Genomic DNA, 20,652 nt, shown 5'->3' with positions numbered 1-20,652 from the left:
GTGTTTGATGATTCTTTGCTAGTGATTTTCAATGATTCCACTTCATAATTTCAATACAATTTGGTGATTCTAAACAACTTCATTGGTATGTTTGATGATACTGCTAGTGATTCTTATTAAATAATGGTGACTTTGCTAGTGATTTTCAATGATTCCACTGGTGATTCTTGATAATTTCAATACAATTTGGTGATTCTAAACAACTTCATTGGTATGTTTGATGATACTGCTAGTGATTCTTATTAAATAATGGTGACTTTGCTAGTGATTTTCAATGATTCCACTGGTGATTCTTCATAATTTCAATACAATTTGGTGATTCTAAACAACTTCATTGGTATGATTGATGATACTGATAGTGATTCTTATTAAATAATGGTGACTTTGCTAGTGATTCTTAATGACTCCACTAGTGATTCTTCATGGCTTCTTTTTATTTTTAATGACTTCATCAGTGTGTCTGATGATACTGCTAGTGATAATTATTCTTCTTCTTCTTTTTTTAATGGCTTTTCACCCGTCTTGGGTGTTACAGCCAGTGTCGAGTTATTTTTTATTTCCACTTTTTACATTTGACTTTCGAGTGTTAGTATTTCTGCTAGTGGGGTTAGTTTTATTAGTAATGTGAGTTTGTCTAGTGAGTTATCATACACCTTTACAAATTTATACAATTAATTTTAAGATATTTACAAATTATTTTATAAACAAGTTTGTTAGGGGAGGTTAGTAAGGTTAAGATATTGGTGGGAAATGGAACGTTTATGCTGTGATTATTATGTATTGAATTATGATGACTTTGCTGGTGATTTTCAATGACTCTAGTATTTTTGATGATTCTGCTAGTGACAGATGGCTCTGGGGCATCAAGTAATGGTGTTACCAAGTTTCCCAAAGTCTCCGTCTCCCCAGGAGTAGACCTTCCCGTCGGCCGTGAGCGCCAGAGTCTGGGCGTCCCGGGACCCGCACGCCACCTGGACCACTCTCTCGCCCAGCAGAGCCTCCACCTGGACAACAAACAATACAAATAATGCAAGAAGCCCTGAACTTTGGAGGTCAGACTGTACCCGCAAATAACAATGGCAAATAGGACCATGTTATGCAGAAACCATCTCCTACCCACAATTTAAAATTTTTGACTTTTTCATGAATGCTAGAAGTAGCAGAGAGGAGAGAAGTCTCTTCTTCTTTTTAGTGTAGGCCTTGTGGACTGTTTTTAAGAGGGATAAGCCTTAATAGTAAATTTTAAATTTGCTGAAGACACCCAACCCAAAAGATACGCAATATTTTTTGGAGAACTTTTTTCTAAACCCGCAACCATTGAATTTATGGAAAAAAATGCTAGCAACACACATGTAACTTTCAGCATTTTTCACATTAAAATTATTTCTTTTTCTTCGAACCCTTATCCGCACCCCAATGGTGCATAGAGCACTGCGTCATATAAACACAGTGTTATCTTGATCGTTTACACTTGAAGGAATGGTGATCAGCCCTCCGCTTCAGGTAACAGTCTAGGGTAATATTGAATAAATATTAGAGTGAAAAATAACTTATATCTATTTGACCCCTGGGGGGAATCGAACCCCGGACCTTCAGAACGGTAGCCGAGCGTGCTGACCATTACACTATGGAGGCGGACATGTATTTACATACACAGAAATATTGCAGAAAAATCTATGTAGTTCAGATTTTTAAAAATTTTCATGTTCCGGTTTTCAACTGTCCAAGATAGGCCAGCCAGGCCAGGTGAGGTAAATCCATCGGAAGGTATTGAGGTTAGGTTCGGTTAGGTTAGGTTGGGTACGCACCAGGGTGGGCAGCGTGCGCGTGCGGTGGTCGCCGTGGCCGAGGCGGCCGTACTCGCCAAGGCCCCAGGTGTAGAGGCGGCCGCGCGCGCACACGGCGGCGCTGTGTGCGCTGCCCGCAGCCACCTGCACCACGCGCACGGCCGCCAGCGCGCGCACCTCGCGCGGGCGCCAGCGCGTGCGCGTGTCCCCGTGCCCGAGGCGCCCGTCCTCGCCCTCGCCCCACGACACCACCTGAGAACATACAATACTTACTGATAGATGGACCTAAATATTCAATGAGACAAGTTCCCTGCTGACATACAAAAATTACTGAGAGATGAAGCTAAACATGCAATAATGTTTTGTTTCCAGAAACCATCACACTTGAAATAGTTGAAGATGTTAACGAGATAATTGTATCTCATTCTGAACCCTTAAGGTGGAGACTGACTGGAGCATTTTGTCGTAACATAACGTCGTAACATCGCTCGCGGCGAGCATCCGAAACTATGGATGGAGCGCTCCGCTCGCTGTACTGACTGCCTGAATGCTCGCATCATAACATTAACATTAACATGTTTTTAACCATTTTACCCTAATATACACACAAAAAAAGAGAGAAAAATTAAGAATATACACATTTTACAATTTTCATAAAATTTACTCTTGATCATTTACCCGTTCCTTTGTTTTGCCTTTGTTCCATATTTTATTTTGACCTCTAACCTCCGTCGGCAACAAATTAAAAATGTTCCGAACGATATATTGCAGTGTTCGACTCCCATATTTATTTTTAATTTATAGTTAGTTAGTTATGTACTAATTACTATTAGTTAATAAATAAATAAATAAAAACCCTTATCCGCACCCAATGGTGCATAGGGCACTGCGTCATATAAACGCAGTGTTATCTTGATCGTTTACACATGAAGGAAAGGTGATCAGCCTTCCGCTTCAGGTACCATTCCAGGGTAATATTGAATAAATATTACAGTGAAAAAATCACTTTCATTTATTTTACCCCCCTTGGGAATCGAACCCGGGACCTCCAGAACGGTAGCCGAGCGTGCTGACCATTACACTACGGAGGCGGACACTATTAGTTAGTTAGTTCATAATACATATTCATTCTAACTTACTACCTAACTAACCTTCACACGGCTTCAGACAAAAAAATAATGTCACAACAATGTCTTTGCAAACAATCTTCGATTCTTCCACATCCATGCATCTCCTCATACATATCCGCCGACTATTCTCACTCCTGACCTGACCACGCCCAAGTAAATTTATTCTTCAAAGGAGACATTTCTTCACTGAGAGACTGGTGCCTGTTTGGGGCCCAGTCGGGGTTACCTTGCCATCGGAGGTGAGCGCCAGCGCGTGCTTGCCGCCGGAGTGCACGGCCACGTGGCGGATGATGTGCTGCGCGAGGTACTGGTTGGCGCGCGGGGTGGACACGTTCCCCACGTGCCCGAGCCCCAGGCGGCCCCCGGTGCCCTCCCCGCAGGCGTACAGCTGGAACAATAAGTCGAGTCATAATCATCAAAATACACAAAGTACATCTGCTCGTGCGGCCAGACTTTGGAATGAACTACCTCTTCATTTAAAAACATTACTATTTATCTTTTGAACCTAACTGTCTCTCACATCTTTCTTCCTTGGTTTCTCTACCTCTTCCCCCCCAAAAATTCTTATCTGATTCTACTTCCTTTGCCTTCCATATTTTTATTAATTTACAGTTTTATCAAGCACTTACAGTGACTCGTCACTCAGTTGCGAGTAGGTACCTAAACAAACAGCAAGCAAACCCGCCAGGTTGCCCACACTGGTAAACCTACCTGTTGTTAGCTCTGCATACGGAACGCATGAGAGTCCATAAAAACCCACATGCAATCTTCCTCTTCCTGCAGTGACCGCTCGAGACACTTGCTGCGGCATCACCTTGGAGGGCATCACTTCATAGTACAGAAGGAGCGTAGCGACACATACCTTCCCGTCGTGCGACACGATGAACAGGGTTTTGGAGCCGCCGGCGATGTGCTTGGGGCGCAGCACGCTCAGAGTGGCCTGCAGAGTGGGCACCTTCACCTTGGAGCCCATCACGCCGCCCAGCTGCCCGCGGTCATTCAGCCCCCACACATACACCTGGAAATCATTCCCCGGGTTCACATTACACGGGATGCATAACATTACATTAGGTGGAGCATATGAATGACACGAGACGTCTCCAAATCACTCTGTCACGCGCCATCTCCTTGGCTTCCTCCCAGGTCAGTCCAGCATCTCGAAGTTCCGCTGAGTATAGTCGGTGAATGGTCGTCAGCGGCCTTCCGGGGCGCCGGAATCCTCAGGGTCGGAAGAAGAGACATGAGGGGTTGATGCCCTCAGGTGGCATTCTAAGGACATGTCCGACCATGTCCACTTCTTCAGGACTTTCAGTATGAGGGGCTGTTGAGTTCTTCTCCTCACATCGTCATTCCTGACGAAGTCATACCACTTTATACCCAGTATTCGCCTCAGGCACCTATTTTCAAAACTTGCTAGTTTCTTGCTTTGAACTTTGGTGAGGTGCCACGACTCACATCCGTACAGCAACAATTTTAGAATGCAGACGTTAAAGAGACGACACTTGATTTTGGACAGACTACAGTCGGTGACAAAGAAGAATATACATGCAAATGCTTTCATATCCTTCTTCACCCTTGATGAGATTACGACATAATAATTTCCAATAGTACTGACCTTAGGACAGTCCTCAGGCACGGGCATATCGGGTCCGATCATGTCTCCCTCCCCCCAGTCCTCCGCCAAGAAGCTCATCGCCTGCAAACACAGCCACATCTCCGTAAGTACACCCACTCACAGCCAAATATGCCACTTTGGAAAAGGGGAGAGGACATACCTTGGCCGCCTCCGCGTTGGAGTCCGGCGCGCGGACCCCTTCGATGATGAGCCCGTGGACCCGGCAGTCGATTCCCCCGTTCCAGCACTGCTTGATCACAATTTCTATGCTGCGATAATACTGGAAACACAAAACAATCCGTCAGTACTGGTGACATACACAAAATAACTAAAATAAATTATATAAAATCATTTTATATTTAGACCCGAAGATGGAAGCATCTGTACCTTCCGAAACGAAAAATAAAAGTGGTAAAAAACAAGTGTTTTCATTAAAAATTTTTATAAAATTACTACATATTTTATTTTAACTTAACTCTTTGCCTGATTTGCCCGTATCACATACCGCAAAAAACTGGGCCTTCGCAGAAATGCCCGTACCTGGTGCGGACACAAAAAATGGGCCTTTGCGGATTTGTCCATTCCTGGTGCAGGCACAAAAAAATGGGCCATTATGAAATTGCCCGTACCTGGTGTGAGCACAAAAAACTGGGCCTTTGCAGATTTGACCATACCTGGTGTGGACAATAAAAAATGGGCCTTTATGAAATTGCCTGTACCTGGTGTGAGCACAAAAAAAATGGGCGTTTGCAGATTTGCCCGAACTCAAAATAGCTCAAAGTGATTTTACCATAGGTGAGTTGGATTCCTACCTGTGTCAAGCTATTTAGAAAGTTCTACTTCTAGTAAAGTTGATCCCTCACCTCCGGCATGTCCCTGAGCAGCTCGAGGAGCAGCGGGCCTTGGCGCGAGGGCGGCGGCAGGTGCGCGGCGCGCAGCTCGCGGCCCTCCGGCTCCGCCCCCGGCGCGCCGGCCCAGCCCGCCCAGCCGCGCACGCCCAGCGCCAGCGGGCAGTACGACCCCGCCTCCGGGACCAGCCGCAGCGCCAGCCGCTTCACCAGCACGCCGCTCTGCAGCTCCAGCCGGATCCAGTGCTGGATACACAGATGAATTCAATTCCATTAAAAATCAATTTGTTTATTTAAAATTAACATTCACATTACAAAATAAAATTTAAGGTGTATACATTAACAAAAATCTAAAATAAGAAGAATACTATTGATTAATACCATTGCTTAAGATTCGAAAGAATCCGGCTTCGGAATACTGCTTCAGACACATGGAACAGATCAATATCCAGCGTGATATTATTCAGCTTAGTGGTAGCTCTTCCTACAGGCATAAACATCGGCAGATTGGTCCTGTATATAGCAATGTGTGACGTTGTCTTTAGGTACCTATCGGGAACATATAGACCTTTGTTCCAGATAATTTCAGGATTATCCATCATAGTGCGCAACAGTGGATAAAAATGCGTAATCAAATACACATTCATTCTAGTCACTAAACTGTTGTAGCCAAGCATACCCTGCAGAAACTGGGTAGGGTAGAGCCAAGGATAACAGCGGAACTCTTTCATGTAGAGATACCTCAGAAGCTTCTTTTGGACTTAAGTCTCTACCATATCATTAAGCACTCTCTACCATAAGAGAGTACTTAAGCTCGTGTGGCCCCCAAATCATGGAGCCACTCTCGAGTCTACTTCGCACCAAGGAGTTATAAAGAGTTCTCAGCACGCGGGTATTTTGGAAAACCCTGGCAGTACGCAGAACAAATCCTAGCGTTTTCAATGCATTACCACTGACCGAAAGCAACTATTGTCAACTGTTGTTTGTTATTCCCTATGTATTTCCTTATATTAACCACTTAACAGTTGAATTTTGGCGAGAAAATTCGTCGGTATAGGAAATCATCACCGAACAACTTGAAACAGGACAATTATCTTGATTAACACTGCTCATGTTAATCTTCTTCTTCTTCTTTTAGGACTAGGTCCTGTCATTCTCGGGTCGGTCCTGGGAGGTGGAAGACCAGCTATCCTTCCATCGTTTAGGTGGTCTTCCTGGGGGTCTGATCCCGCCTATGCTGCTGTCCGCTGCCACCCTCACCACTCGATCCGAACTCGCTCTTCTCACATGATCTCTCCAGAAACGTCTTCTTTCTCTTCCCCATGGCACAACATCTTCAACATCGCAGATTTTTCTTATATCTGAGTTTCTTACTCTGTCGCGAAGTGTTAGGCCTGTGATGGGTCGTAGAGTCTTCATTTCGGATGTGCTAAGAAGGCTTTTTGTTCTCGCGGTGTCGGCTCTTGTTTCCGTGCCGTATGTCAGGATCGGTCTTACGCAGGTCACCTTACTCTCTTTCAGCATGTATTTGTTTCTCCATACAAAATTTTTTAAGCATCCAGCTACAGCAGAGGCCTTATTTGCTTGCTCTCTTACTTCATTGTAGAGGTTATTGCTGCTGGACACTTGGACACCCAAATACTTGAATTGCATAACTTGCTCTATGCTTTCATTATTGATTGCAAGTTTGCATCATACTGGGTGTCTCGAAGTGACCATGCTCTTTGTTTTGTTAATGGAGATTTTCATGTTATATTTTTGAAATGAAAGGTGGAATCTATTAAGCAGCCTCTGAAGGTCGTCTTCGGAATTGGCAATAAGAACAGCGTCATCTGCATAGCATACCATGTCAATATTTTTATCCCCTATGGTGTAGCCCAGCCCCAGTTCTTTGACATCTTCAATTATCCTATCCATGATAATGTTGAATAGTTATATAATAGTCATGTTAATCAATAAAATAAATACATATATCTGAGGTATCTCTACATGATCTCTTTATAATGTATGAACGGATATTACAAGAGTTTGCGCCATGTACTATCTGAGATATGCATGGACGATAGATGACCACTCACCCTGCCTCGGCCAGAGTCGGACTGCCAGAAGGTGTGCGGGCGCCCGTCCACCAAGTGGCCCGCGGCGGGGATGCCCGAAGACACTCGCAGCGTGCGGAGACAGTCCCGCCAACCCAACACCGTCTGCTCCGGAATTTCTTTACAAAATCATACAGAGTTAGACATGATGATTGGTGTTGATGAGGTACTAATTAGACTTCATGGTTTTTGACGAGTTTCATGTCCAATTTTTATACAGAATCACTACCAATCGGACATGACAGTTTGTGAAAGTGAGAATTATAGCCATCTTATTTATTTTTAAAAAAATATTCATTTTTATACATAATAATTTTTAACAGTAATATTCATGTCCAGTCTCAAAAGAAAATCATTTAGATTTAGATATGATGGTTCGTGATAGTGAGATTCATGTCCAATTTTTACACAAAATCATGAGTTAGATATAACGGTTTGTGATAGTGAACCTCATGTCCAATTTCTACAAAAAATCACTACCAGTTATATAGTGAGATTCATGTTCAATTTCTATACAAAATCACTCCAAGTTATACATCATAGTTTTTGATAATGGCAATTTTTGAGTATGGAGAGCAGATGGTTACCTCTGGTGGCGCGTTCCATCTCTGACAACTGTCCCGTCCATCCGGGCTGCTGTGGGAAATCCACTGTCACGTCTCGACCATTCGCGGCGATACCTTCGATAACAAAAACAACATTAGAACACGTTCGCGACATGTGTGATGTCTGCGCCATTACACGTGATAAATGACTGCAATTGGTGACTCGTTTTTGGAATTTCTAAATTCAGTTACATCACACACTGGTTACGCTTTCCTACACAAGGTGTGTTTACACCTTGTAAAATCTATTCTGTATCCTACTCGTGACTTCATACAGCACTACTGGACTCTTCTGAAGGAAGAACTCAGCACATAAGATGCCTACGAGACGTAGGCACGCTCCGGTGCCTGCCTGCCAAGTGACAACAATAGCATAAAGTGTGTACTGACTGGTGATGACGCCGACGCTGCTGTGGTCGATGAAGCCCCACTTGTAGCGCGGCTGGTCCACGGCGGGGCGCACGCGCACCAGGTCCCCGGGCTGCAGCGGGGCGCCGGGCGCAGGCGGCGGCGCGGGAGCCGCGGGCGGCGCGGCCGGCGCGGGGCCCAGCAGCTCCACGTGCACGAAGCGCACCCAGTACATGGAGCCGCGCTGGTACCACTCCACCTGACCAAGATCCACACCATTACAATGCAGCTAGTTGTTTGTTTTTGTTTCACCTTTCTTCCCGTGTCGGGTTGTGGTCCCGTGGTTGGTGTAGACTCTTAAGAGAGAGTTTCTCTGTTCGAACCCACTCTACCACCTGTTTCTAATAATGATCCGCTTAGGCTCAAAGAAACAGTATGAAATTGAAATATTTGTGTAAATAACAAACTTGGACTTCCACAGTTCTCTGTTGGACGCGACTCTCTTCCAGTGTTACTTTCTTAATGTTATTGGAGGTGCGTGAATGGTAGTGACACATAGTGCTGTTTGTATGCTGGTGTAGTGATTGTCCTGACGAAGGGACGGGTACGTCTCAAAACCGGTAGGCTAAAACCGTGGCAGAGGGCGACAGGTTGTTGCCGAAACTAGTTGGTTGTTAGTAAAAATGTGAGTGGATCAAAAAACTTTTTTTATTTCTCATTTATTTCTCAAATAATATATCATAATGATCCACAAAGTTAATGCTTTCAATATTCAAAACATAAAATTGTGGCGATTGATACTATGCTAACATTACTTATATTTTGTCAAAAAAGTTTTTAAAAAATTACTACAAATCACAAAATAAATAGTATAAATTTTAAAAATATAAAAATATTATAATAATAATAAATACATATTTGTTTGCACTTCACTTCTCACCATGATGTGGATTCATATCTATCGTATCTTATCGTGTATATCTCACCTGCAGGTTGAGGTCGTGCAGTCCTTCCCTGTCCACTCTCACTATACGGCCCAGGTCACCTAACCTCACCTGAAAATACCACACTTTCAGTATTTACACACTAATTAAGGGCATTTTTTTATACTCCAGACAGTATGAAGGCTGTCCGCAGATCGGATTTATACTCAGTGAAGACTAAATGTCAACCCCTCATGTCTCTTCTTCTAACCCCGAGGATTCCGACGCCCCGGAAGGCCGCTGACGAACATTCACCGACTATACTCAGCAGAACTTCGAGACGCCGGACTGACCTGGGAGGAAGCCAAGGAGATGGCGCGTGACAGAGTGACTTGGAGACGTCTCGTGTTGGCCATATGCTCCACCTAGGGAGCGAACATGGAAAGAAGAAGAATACAATGCCTGCATTGCTCCTATTCTCTTATACAGCTGTGAAACATGGCACCTTACAAGGGCCCAGAGCAGCCGTGTACTTAGCTGTGAGAATAGGTGTCTGCAAAGGCGTGCGGTGGTTTGACTGTGTGAATGAAGAGATAAGGCGTAGGGCACAGCAAATCTTGGTCCCAACTGTCGTAAAGGCGATTCAGTTGGCTTGGCCATGTACTCCGCATGGCGACATCAAGCTTGCCTCTTTTACAAGGCATAAGATTCGCGCCGCCCAGGATGACCACTGCTGACAATTCATCGGCAGTTCTCGTCTGAACTTCGGGATGCCGACCTGACTTGGGAGGATGCAAGGGAGCTGGCGGCCGACAGAAGAGTCTGGAGATGGTTTGCGGATTCCATATAGGGAGCGGATATGGTTGAATAAATAATAATAACCATCAAGGGTTAAAAAATCTCATTAATTGATTCCCCAGTCACAGTGGTTATTTTATTAATTTTATATCAATTTTCTAACAACGAAGTTCTGGTTCAGACCCTTATGTATGGAAGCGAAGCATGGAGTTGGCATAAGAAGGGTAAAAGCAGACTGAATGCAGTCGAAATGCGATCCCTCATTCGAACGTGTGGCAAAACGATGTTTGATAGATGTTCGAATGATGAAATAAGGAAAGAACGTAAGGCTGAGATAAGCATTATTGATAAAATTAAGAAAGGTGTGTTGAGATGGTTCGGACATGTGGAACGTATGAGTGAAGAAAGAACGATTAAACAAATTTATGAGGCGAATGTAGTTGGAAAAAGAAGCAGAGGAAGACCGAGGAAAACTTGGCGCAATCAAGTATGTTAGATACTTGAAGGGGCCGGGTCAGGAGTCGTAATAATCGTTGGGTATGTATGAGGAGATGAAAAGAATGTTTGCAAAGACAGTGGTGTGGCGTTGGATTCTCTCTGCCTACCCCTGCGGAGAAGCGGCGTGATGGTTGGTTAGTTAGTTAGTTAGTTAATTTTATTTGAGAATTAAAATGCTAGTAAAATGGCAGTTTCAAACCTCTTCGTAAGCCTTGCAGCAGCGGACGGGTTGACCGGGGCGCGCTTTCTCCGACACGTAGCGGGCGTACTCGTCATCGCTGGGGAAGTCCGACCGGCGCTTCAGCTGGTTGGCGACCTGAGGCGACACAGCACAGTTCATTAACAACACGCCCAGCCAGATCACTCGCAGAGCCACAAGATCCTCCCGCCGTACTTACCACAACTTCAGAAGGGGTGTCCGATTCATTGTCGCTGACCAAGTCGTCACACGGGTGCTCCAGGAGCCAGCTCACTACGCGCACAATTGTGTTGTGGTCAGTCTGCAGGTGGGGGTCGCAATCTAGGGACAATATTTCCAATTATAATATATTAACCATATCCGCTCCCTAGGTGGAGCATATGGAGTCCACAAACTGTCTCCAGGCTTTTCTGTCGGCTGCCAGCTTCCTTGCATCCTCCCAAGTCAGATCCGCGTCCCGAAGTTCTGACGAGAACTGCCGACGAATTGTCAGCAGTGGTCGTCCTGGGCGGCGCGAACCTGATGCCTTGTAAAAGAGGCAAGCTTGATGGCGGCTCTCAGGAGGCATGCGGAGTACATGGCCGAGCCAACTGAATCGCCTTTTCTTGACGACAGTTGTGACCAAGATTTGCTTATCTCTTCATTCCTCACAAAGTCAAACCACCGCACGCCTGAGATTCTCCGCAAACACCTATTCTCAAAGCTTGGTACACGGCTGCTCTGGGCCCTTGTAGGGTGCCATGTTTCACAGCCGTATAAGAGAACAAAAAAATTATAATATGCTATAGGTTAAACCTCTCGACTAGTAAAATGATGCGGTGATCATGACATTTCCAAACTTTCTTAATTTAATCTGGAAGTATTCGAGAAATACTCCACAACAAATCCTTTTTCTTCTTCTAACCCTTATCCGCACCCAATGGTGCATAGGGCACTGCATCGTAGCGACGCAGTGTTATCTTGATTGTTAATTGCATGAAGGCAAGGTGATCAGCCCAGCGCTTCTTGTACCACTCAAGGGTGATATTAAATAAATATGAGAGTGAAAATTGGCCATATTTATTTTGACCCCCCTGGGAATCGAACCCGGAACCACCAGCGCGGTAGCCAAACGCGCTGACCACTGCGCTACGGAGGTGGACAAACAATAAACCCACTATGCCCCAAACGTGGGACCACACGCTACCTAACTTGCTATTTTATAGGCGGTACGCAAGAAGAGGTTAATACAACCTCCCTTATATTATCTTCTTACTCCTCATTACTGACAGTTGTGACCCTTGTGGAAGCAATGACTCTTCTTCAGTTATCCCTTGACTGCACTGCACATAGCGCTCCAACCACCGAGGTGCCTGCTGCTGCCTTAACTTGATCAGTCCATCGCATGGGAATCTTCCTCTCTTCCCCTCCAGGCTACCAATCACAACCAGTCGTTCCAGGCTATCATCATTACCAGGCACAACGTTTCCAAAAAACTGAAGAATCTGTCCTGTACAGGCATTGGCCATTCATCTGTATAGAAATACTAAAGTATTTCTTATCTAATTTCTCACCCAAGCTACCACAAAGAAGATTGAAGCATTCCAAATGTGGCGCTGTTGCAGAATGTATACGGCTGTCCAAACTTAAAACACTGTAAGTGACATTTTGTAGTACGTTTTTTTTGCATTTTTGGACCAAGTAAAATCTACTTACTAAGTAAAAAAAACGTACTACAAAAAAATTGTCCCTTACTGTGTTTTGAATTTGGACAGCCGTATACTGTGTATTTATTAAAAGGGCGTTTCAGTCGCCATTTGCCAACTCACCGAGAGCCTTGACGCTGGCCTCAACGTCCTTCTGTGGGAAGCCCATCTCTATTAGCAGCCGGACAAGAGGTGGCGGCGGAGGCTGCCCGTCGTCTTCAACATTCAGGATGGCTGTTATACGGACAGGCAAACATTTAATTTTGATATTTTGAAAGGTATTGTATATGTATTAGTATTTGAGGACGTTTCAAGTAAAAAATGCAACGCTTCTAGATTACCTTCAATAAATGGCTGAACCATTACTATTTATATATATTATTTTGAGAAATAAAAAGACTTTGTTTTTTGATCCACTCACATTGTTATTAACAACCAACTAGTTTCAGCAACAACCTGTTGCACTCTTCAGGGCTTAATTTAATTTATGAGTGGATAAAAAATCGTGGCAGAGGGCAACAGGTTGTTGCCGAAACTAGTTGGTTGTTAATAAAAATGTGAGTGGATCAAAAAACTAAGTCTTTTTACTTCTCAAAATAATACATCAATAAGATCCACAAAGCTTTCAATATTCAAAACATTACTATTTATCCCTGGAACTATAATATAACTATTCATCATATCATCTGTTCCTTATTTCAATTTTCAAAAAATCTGAATTTTATTTTATTAAATTTTTAATTGGCAAACACCACATTCCCTTAAATTCCATTGTGACACATCGCATGATGAAATTTTAAAATAATAACCTTCAATGGTAGAAGCGGGGACGTCTCCCACGGGAGTTGTGGCTTCGACGACTTCCTGGATATCGTCAGTAATGTCCTGTCCCTGCTCCAAGTCCTGGTCTGCTAGTTCTGAAAATACCACAGTGTATCTAGTACATCATCTTCTAAGGTGCGTTGGCCACTGTATCATATCGAGGCAGTGTAATCTTCATCGTTAATTACACAAAGGCAAGGTGATCCTGTGTGTGTGTGTGTGTGTGTGTGTGTGTGTGTGTGTGTGTGTGTGTGTGTGAGTGAGTGAGTGAGTGAGTGAGTGAGTGAGTGAGTGAGTGAGTGAGTGAGTGAGTGAGTGAGTGAGTGAGTGAGTGAGTGAGAGTGAGTGAGGGAGAGTGAGAGAGTGAGTGAGTGAGTGAGTGATTGAGTGACTGAGTGAGTGAGAGAGAGAGAGAGAGAGTGAGTGAGAGAGTGAGAGAGTGAGTGAGTGAGTGAGTGAGTATGTGCGTGTGTGCGTGCAACTTCAACTATGGTCAATAAGAGCAACATTTAGAAATATTCACATTTTTCCCGTTTTTAAATAATATTTTCATATGGTGTACAAAGTACATATCATCGTTGCACGCGGTTTTTTAGCACCATAAGGGAAAGGTTAATATAGTATTACGCTTGTTTGTTTGATATAGTATTGTTATTAGTTTATTTTACACAGTATTTAGCGAGTAGTTTGGGATTTACTACCGTTCTGCATGGCGAGGTGCTCGGTGAGCGTGTGCAGGGCGTGCTTGATGGCGGACAGCGAGTGGGCGCTGCGCAGCGGGCTGGGGCGCGTGGCGAGCCACAGCAGGCGCCGCACCACCAGCCCCGGTTCCGACAGGGCTGCAAACATAAAAACACAATCCATGTCATCAAAAGAATCTCCCAAAACGAAGCAGCGTTTTGAAAAGGGTTTTTTTTTAAGGTGGAGACTGACCGGAGCATTTCGTCGTAACATCGCTCGCGGCGAGCATCACCGAGGATCCGAAACTATGGATGGAGCGCTCGGTTCGCTGTACTGACCGCCTGAATGCTCGCATCGTAACGTGTTACGTTACGACGAAATGTGGAGGTCAGTCTCCACCTTTAGATGTTTGGTTTTTAAACCGGCAACATTGTTTCTATAATAATAATAATAAAACCCTTATCCGCACCCCAATGGTGCATAGGGCACTGCGTCATATAAACGCAGTGTTATCTTGATCGTTTACACATGAAGGAAAGGTGATCAGCCCTCCGCTTCAGGTACCAGTCCAGGGTAATGTTGAATAAATATGACAGTGAAAAAATCACTTATATTTATTTTACTCCCCTTGGGAATCGAACCCTGGACCTCCAGAACGGTAGCCGAGCGTGCTGACCATTACACTACGGAGGCGGACAAATTGCGGACATTGTTTCTACAGACTGGTAATTTAACAGTTGACAGTTGATTTGCAGGCAGTTGCCATTTGCCAGACTGAATGGCCATTATGCACGACGTAGGTTCGGTGAATGGGCCGAAAACAATTTTCAGCTTGATCCCCTTTTTCAAAACAAAATTTACTCACCCATCAGGCACATTTTTGGTTCAATGGCTATGTCAATAAGCAGAATTGCCAAATTTGGAGTGGAGAAAACTCAAAAGCCTTTGTCGAGACGTCTTTAAATCCATTAAAAGTCACTGTTTGGTGTGCTTTATGGCCAGGTGGAATCATTGGACCATATTTCTTTAAAGATGATGCTGGCCAGAATGTTACGGTCAATAGAGAGCGCTACAGAACCATAATTACTGACTTCTTCGTACGTCAGTTGAATGCTATTGTGTGACAGAGCTGTGGTTTCAACAAGATGGCGCAACATGCCACACGGCGGGTGCCACCATCAATTTATTGCAGGAAATCTGAATTTGTATATCTCTAAAAAAGAAACCTAAATAATGCCATGCGGGAAGCAGACCTGTTTCGGCGGGTTCGGGAAGAGACAGCACCGCCCGCAGCCTGTCCTGGTTGGAGAGGAGACAGCTGGAGGCTCGCAGCGCCAGCAGTTCCAGCTGCTGGCAGCGCAAGGTGGCCATATCACAACCTGCAACATGAGGGGATGGATAAAATTTGTGGGCCATTTTATGCACATACATCTTTTTGCTGTATTTAAAAATGTTACTTTATGAAATTTCAAATATTACTGCCCAAGATTCTATTATTTTTAGATTTGAGTTTTGCACTAACATTTCTTGGTGGAACTGAATATACAATAGTTGTTGTTTTCATTTGTACCAGTATAAACTGATATTTTTTATCTAATTTTTTAATTTTTTATTTAATATAGTTACATTTTTCAGTACAACATAATACAATTTCTAAATATTTATACATATGGCAAACTTATAGTTAATATATAATAAATAAATAAAAAACATACCTCCAGAAGTTTTTCTATCCACTTATTCTTTTCAGTTTCATACACATTGCAAATTTTTTTTTAGTTTCTTCATTTAAAAAAAACTTTTTCATATTTTACAACATTATTTCATTTCTTTATAAGACTGAATTGTTTAGAAAACTAAAAAAAAACTAACTAACCATCACGCCGCTTCCCCGCAGGGGTAGGCAGAGAGAATAGAGCGCCACACCACTCTGTCCTTGCAAACATTCTTCGCCTCTTCCACGTTCATGCATCTCCTCATACATACCCGCCGATTGTTACGACTCCTAACCTGACCACTTTCAAGTATTTGGCATACCTGATCGTGCCATGTTTTTCTCGGTCTTCCTCTGCTTCTTTTCCCGCTAACATTCGCCTCATAAATTTGTTTTACCGTTCTTTCCTCACTCATTCGTTCTACATGTCCAAACCATCTCAACACACCTTTCTTAATTTTATCGATAATGCTTATCTCAGCTTTGCATTCTTTCCTTATTTCACTATTCGCACATCTATCATACATCGTTTTGTTACACATTCTTCTGAGAGATCGCATTTCGACTGCATTCAGTCTACTTTCATCCTTCTTTTGCCAACTCCATGTTTCACTTCCATACATTAGAGTTGGAACCAGTACTCCGTTGTGCACTGCCAGTTTAGCTTCCGCTGATAGGTTTTATTTGCTATAACTGATTTCAGTGCACCGTTCACTTTGTTCCCAGCATTCACTCTCCTTTCTATATCTTTATCAATCTTTCCATCCCTAGAAAACATACTACCTAAATACACGAAATCATCTACCTGTTCCAGAATCTCTCCGTTTACCAATATTTCACATTCAGATCTGCATTCTTCTCTTTCAAAAACCATAATCTTAGATTTGCTAACATTCATCAATAAGTCACTTTCCTTGCACACATTATACACTTTAGTCACCAACGCCTGCAGGTCTTCTCTGCTATCGGCAAGAAGAACAGCATCGTCAGCATACAAAAGGCAACAGACAGTCAAATTATTCATTCTGGCTCCAACATTTAAATCTTTCAGTTCTTTCATGCAATTATCCATGTATAGGTTAAACAGCCACGGTGACATTACACATCCCTGCTTAACACCTTTAGAGATGCTAAGCCAGGATGAAAATGAACCACTTACCCTTATGCATGCAGTGCTATCCTCGTACAAGGATGCTATGCCTTGGATAAGTTTACTGCTTACCCCATACTCAGATAACACCTTCCATAGCTTCGTTCTATTGTTTAGACAACTAATAAATATATTTTTGCTTGTAATTTAAATTGAATTAAACCAAATTTTGCAAGCAGAATATATTGTATCATTTACTATAATAATCGCCGATTTTCATCACTGAACCGGTTATTAGTGATCTGTGAAGTCACGTAGTGTCGGAGCCACTAGCGTTGCGAGGGCACTCACCCAGCGGGGGCTCGCTGCCGGCCAGGACGGGAAGGGGGCGCGAGAGGATGGTGGCCCAGCCCTGCAACTCCTGGGGGCCCCCGGACAGCTGCCACACCTCAAACTGCTTCTCAATCGACTGCACATTCTCTATCTCCGTCTGGAAGGCAGATAAACAAACTAATAACTATGTGGATCGGGTCACATACATACGGGCGGACATTTGAATTTGGACATAGCAAAGATCCTGAATGCACCAGAATCCTGACAGTTGGAGTGACAAATGCGAGAGGGTACCTTGACGGGAGTGTCTGCGCCCCGGTGCTGCACGAGCAGGCGCGGCGCGGCCACCCGCAGCACGGTGGCGGGCTTGCCGCCCTCCGACACCTGCTGCCCCGTGTGCGGCCGCTCTTCCGCGCCGCCCATCACGGCCAGGGCCCCGCCTGCAAGGAATTTTTACATATAGTCATATAGTTTTCTATCTCCTTAAACGCGTAGAGATAAAGAGCAAGGTAAATCCAAGATCTGCAGTGTAATGGTTAGCACGCTCGGCTACCATTCTGGAGGTCCCGGGTTTGATTCCCAGGAGTGGGGGTCAAATAAATATAAGTGATTTTTTCACTCCAATTCAATATTCAATATTACTCGCGTGTCGAAATAATCGGTGGGTATGTCCGCCTCCGTAGTGTAATGGTCAGCACGCTCAGCTACCGTTCTGGAGGTTCCGGGTTTGATTCCCAGGAGTGGGGGTCAAATAAATATAAGTGATTTTTTCAATATTTATTCAATATTACTCGCGTGTCGAAATAATCGGTGGGTATGTCCGCCTCCGTAGTGTAATGGTCAGCACGCTCAGCTACCGTTCTGGAGGTTCCGGGTTTGATTCCCAGGAGTGGGGGTCAAATAAATATAAGTGATTTTTTCAATATTTATTCAATATTACTCGCGTGTCGAAATAATCGGTGGGTATGTCCGCCTCCGTAGTGTAATGGTCAGCACGCTCGGCTACCGTTCTGGAAGTCCCGGGTTTGATTCCCAGGAGGGGGGGTCAAATAAATATAAGTGATTTTTTCACTCCAAGATTTATTCAATATTACTCTGGACTGGTACCTGAAGCAGAGGGCTGATCACTTTTCTTTCATGTGTTAACCATCAAGATACCACTGTGTTTACATGATGCAGTCCCCTATGTACCATTGGGGTGGGATAAGGGTTTGAAGAATGAAGAAGAAAACCAAGATCATGATCTTAGATCGATTTAATAAGTCAGAAACTCCGTCAAAGGTCTAAAGATAATAACGAACGTCTTGCGAACGAGAGATCAGACCAACACCAAGATAAAGCTTGTCAAGAGTTTGGTCCACTCCATTTTTCTCTTTGCTGCTGATGGACTATAAAAGCAGCAAAAAGGAGAAAAATTGCCGTTTTTGAAATGTGGTGTTGGAGGCGCATGCTCCGAACCGCATGAACAGCTATGATGACTGATCAAGTTAAGGCAGCAGTAGGCACCTCGGTGGTTGGAGCGCTACGTGCAGCGCAGTCAAGGGATAACTGGAGAACAGTCATTGCTTCCACAAAAGTCACAACCCTCTGTAATAAGGATTAAGACGGAGAAGAAGCGAGTTTTCAGTAAAAGGGTTAATAACCTCCGAGATGAAGACTCTCCGATCCATAACCGGAAACACATTGTGAGACCGAGTAAGAAATACCGACATTCGAAGAATGTGTAAGGCAGGGGATATCGTGAGGTGGGGACGACAACGAAGGCGATACTGGAAGGAACAGAATGTCAGAAGACAGACTTCCACGTATCGCCCTCCAAGGCAACCCTGAAGGACGCAGACCCCCAGGCGGAAGAAAAGATGGAAAGACAGCTGGGAGTCAACATCCCAAGAGCGACATGCGGAGGCACAAACAGATCCCTAGGATCTACAAAAAGAAGAAGAACAAGAAGGTTATTCATGGGTAGAATGGTGAATGTTACACGTCCATAATATCACTAAAACAAGACTATGATCGTAATTCTTGTGAATGCTCAGACATTTATATTCTTCCATTGTAGAGTATCGAAATGACGCAGTGTGAACTCTTTATTTTTATAAAAACAGGGTAATCAATCTTGCTCAGATCTTTAAATATAAATATACTTTTTTTAATATTGAAAGCATCAACTTTGTGGATCAAAGTGATATATTATTTTTAAAAATATATAGACTTTGTTTTTTAATCTACTCAAATGATGTGAGTGGATAAAAAAAGTCTTTTTATTTCTCACAATAGAGTCACAATAGAGTCTGGTCAGTAAGGGCAGGAATCATGTATATAGTTAGTTACCAATCAGGCAGAGGTCGTCGGTGGGCGCGTCCTGCTGCACCGGCCGCGGTTCGTCGGGGAGGCAGGGCTCGGAGGGGGGCGAGGGCGGGGAGGGGGGCGTCTCGGGGGTGGAAGCGTCCCCCCCTCCCGCCGTGTAGGTCTGCCACTCAGAAGAGGTCATCTGAAACCAGAACCGATGAAGGTGATTTCACACTCTCCTCGTCATTCAACATCACTTTGCGTAATAATAATATTATAATAATAAAACCTTTATCAACACCCCAATGGTGCATAGGGCACTGCTTCATATAAACGCAGTGTTATCTTGATATTGCAGTGGAAAAATCACATATTTTTTGACCCCCTCTGGGAATCGAACCCGGGACGTCCTACACTACGGGGGCGGACGAATATGTACAAAATAAGCAAAGTAAATAATAAATACAACTTCCAACTAAAAAAAAGTCATATGCAAAGTGAATTTAACCGCTTTACTTTTTTATTTTTTACAAAAATGTTAATAATATCAGTATGTATATAACCACTCACTCACATTGGGTGATTCGGTTATATATGTACTAATATTATTAACTAATTATAATATAATAATAAATAAAACCCTTATCAGCACCCCAATGGTGCATAGGGCACTGCGTCATATAAACGCAGTGTTATCTTGATCGTTTACACATGAAGGAAAGGTGATCAGCCCTCCGCTTCAGGTACCAGTCCAGGGTAATATTGAATAAATATGACGGTGAAAAAAATCACTTATATTTATTTTACCCCCCTTGGGAATCGAACCCGGGAACCCGGGAACGGTAGCCGAGCGTGCTGACCATTACACTACGGAGGCGGACAAAATTATAATATAAAAAAATAATATTAAAAATGACTAACCACAAAGTAAATGCTTTAAATATTAATAATACTGAGAATAAATGCTGTTTTATTTAAATCTGTGCTGGCAAGAGGAAGGATAATCTAGTGTGGGCCAATCAGGAACTTCTCTGCATTTGCTCACTGCTGGGAGAAACCCTTGTAAAATATTAAGAATATTAACAGCTTTTTCTTTCCATTCTGACCTAATTGGATTTTTTTACGAGATAGCGATGGCGCTACAATCGCACACCTGCATGACAGAGCAAGATTTACAAGGACAGTGGGCTG

The 20,652-nt window shown here is 43.6% G+C and overlaps 1 protein-coding gene across 1 annotated transcript in view; it reads right to left on the bottom strand.

The window, feature by feature from the left end:
• Nucleotides 1-20,652, bottom strand: part of HERC2 (E3 ubiquitin-protein ligase HERC2) — a 109,473-nt gene that overhangs the window by 36,009 nt on the left and 52,812 nt on the right. The window contains exons 42-61 of the mRNA XM_088269954.1: nucleotides 19,504-19,663; nucleotides 17,467-17,612; nucleotides 17,191-17,329; nucleotides 15,289-15,414; nucleotides 14,056-14,193; nucleotides 13,342-13,449; nucleotides 12,656-12,766; nucleotides 11,047-11,168; nucleotides 10,848-10,964; nucleotides 9,416-9,484; nucleotides 8,472-8,688; nucleotides 8,064-8,156; nucleotides 7,459-7,595; nucleotides 5,396-5,626; nucleotides 4,693-4,812; nucleotides 4,533-4,613; nucleotides 3,780-3,935; nucleotides 3,144-3,305; nucleotides 1,809-2,039; nucleotides 881-1,004 (exon numbers count right to left, since the gene is read on the bottom strand). Of these exons, the coding sequence (XP_088126080.1) occupies nucleotides 881-1,004; nucleotides 1,809-2,039; nucleotides 3,144-3,305; nucleotides 3,780-3,935; nucleotides 4,533-4,613; nucleotides 4,693-4,812; nucleotides 5,396-5,626; nucleotides 7,459-7,595; nucleotides 8,064-8,156; nucleotides 8,472-8,688; nucleotides 9,416-9,484; nucleotides 10,848-10,964; nucleotides 11,047-11,168; nucleotides 12,656-12,766; nucleotides 13,342-13,449; nucleotides 14,056-14,193; nucleotides 15,289-15,414; nucleotides 17,191-17,329; nucleotides 17,467-17,612; nucleotides 19,504-19,663 (2,788 nt within the window). The remainder of the gene's footprint in view (nucleotides 1-880; nucleotides 1,005-1,808; nucleotides 2,040-3,143; nucleotides 3,306-3,779; nucleotides 3,936-4,532; nucleotides 4,614-4,692; nucleotides 4,813-5,395; nucleotides 5,627-7,458; nucleotides 7,596-8,063; nucleotides 8,157-8,471; nucleotides 8,689-9,415; nucleotides 9,485-10,847; nucleotides 10,965-11,046; nucleotides 11,169-12,655; nucleotides 12,767-13,341; nucleotides 13,450-14,055; nucleotides 14,194-15,288; nucleotides 15,415-17,190; nucleotides 17,330-17,466; nucleotides 17,613-19,503; nucleotides 19,664-20,652) is intronic.

Source organism: Brachycentrus maculatus, unplaced genomic scaffold, assembly GCF_059751285.1.
Source record: "Brachycentrus maculatus isolate JH-2025_06_01 unplaced genomic scaffold, ASM5975128v1 h1tg000368l, whole genome shotgun sequence".
Lineage (NCBI taxonomy): Eukaryota > Metazoa > Arthropoda > Insecta > Trichoptera > Brachycentridae > Brachycentrus > Brachycentrus maculatus.
The sequence above is the reverse complement of the archived record's forward strand: the minus strand, read 5'-3'. Positions and strand labels throughout refer to the sequence as shown.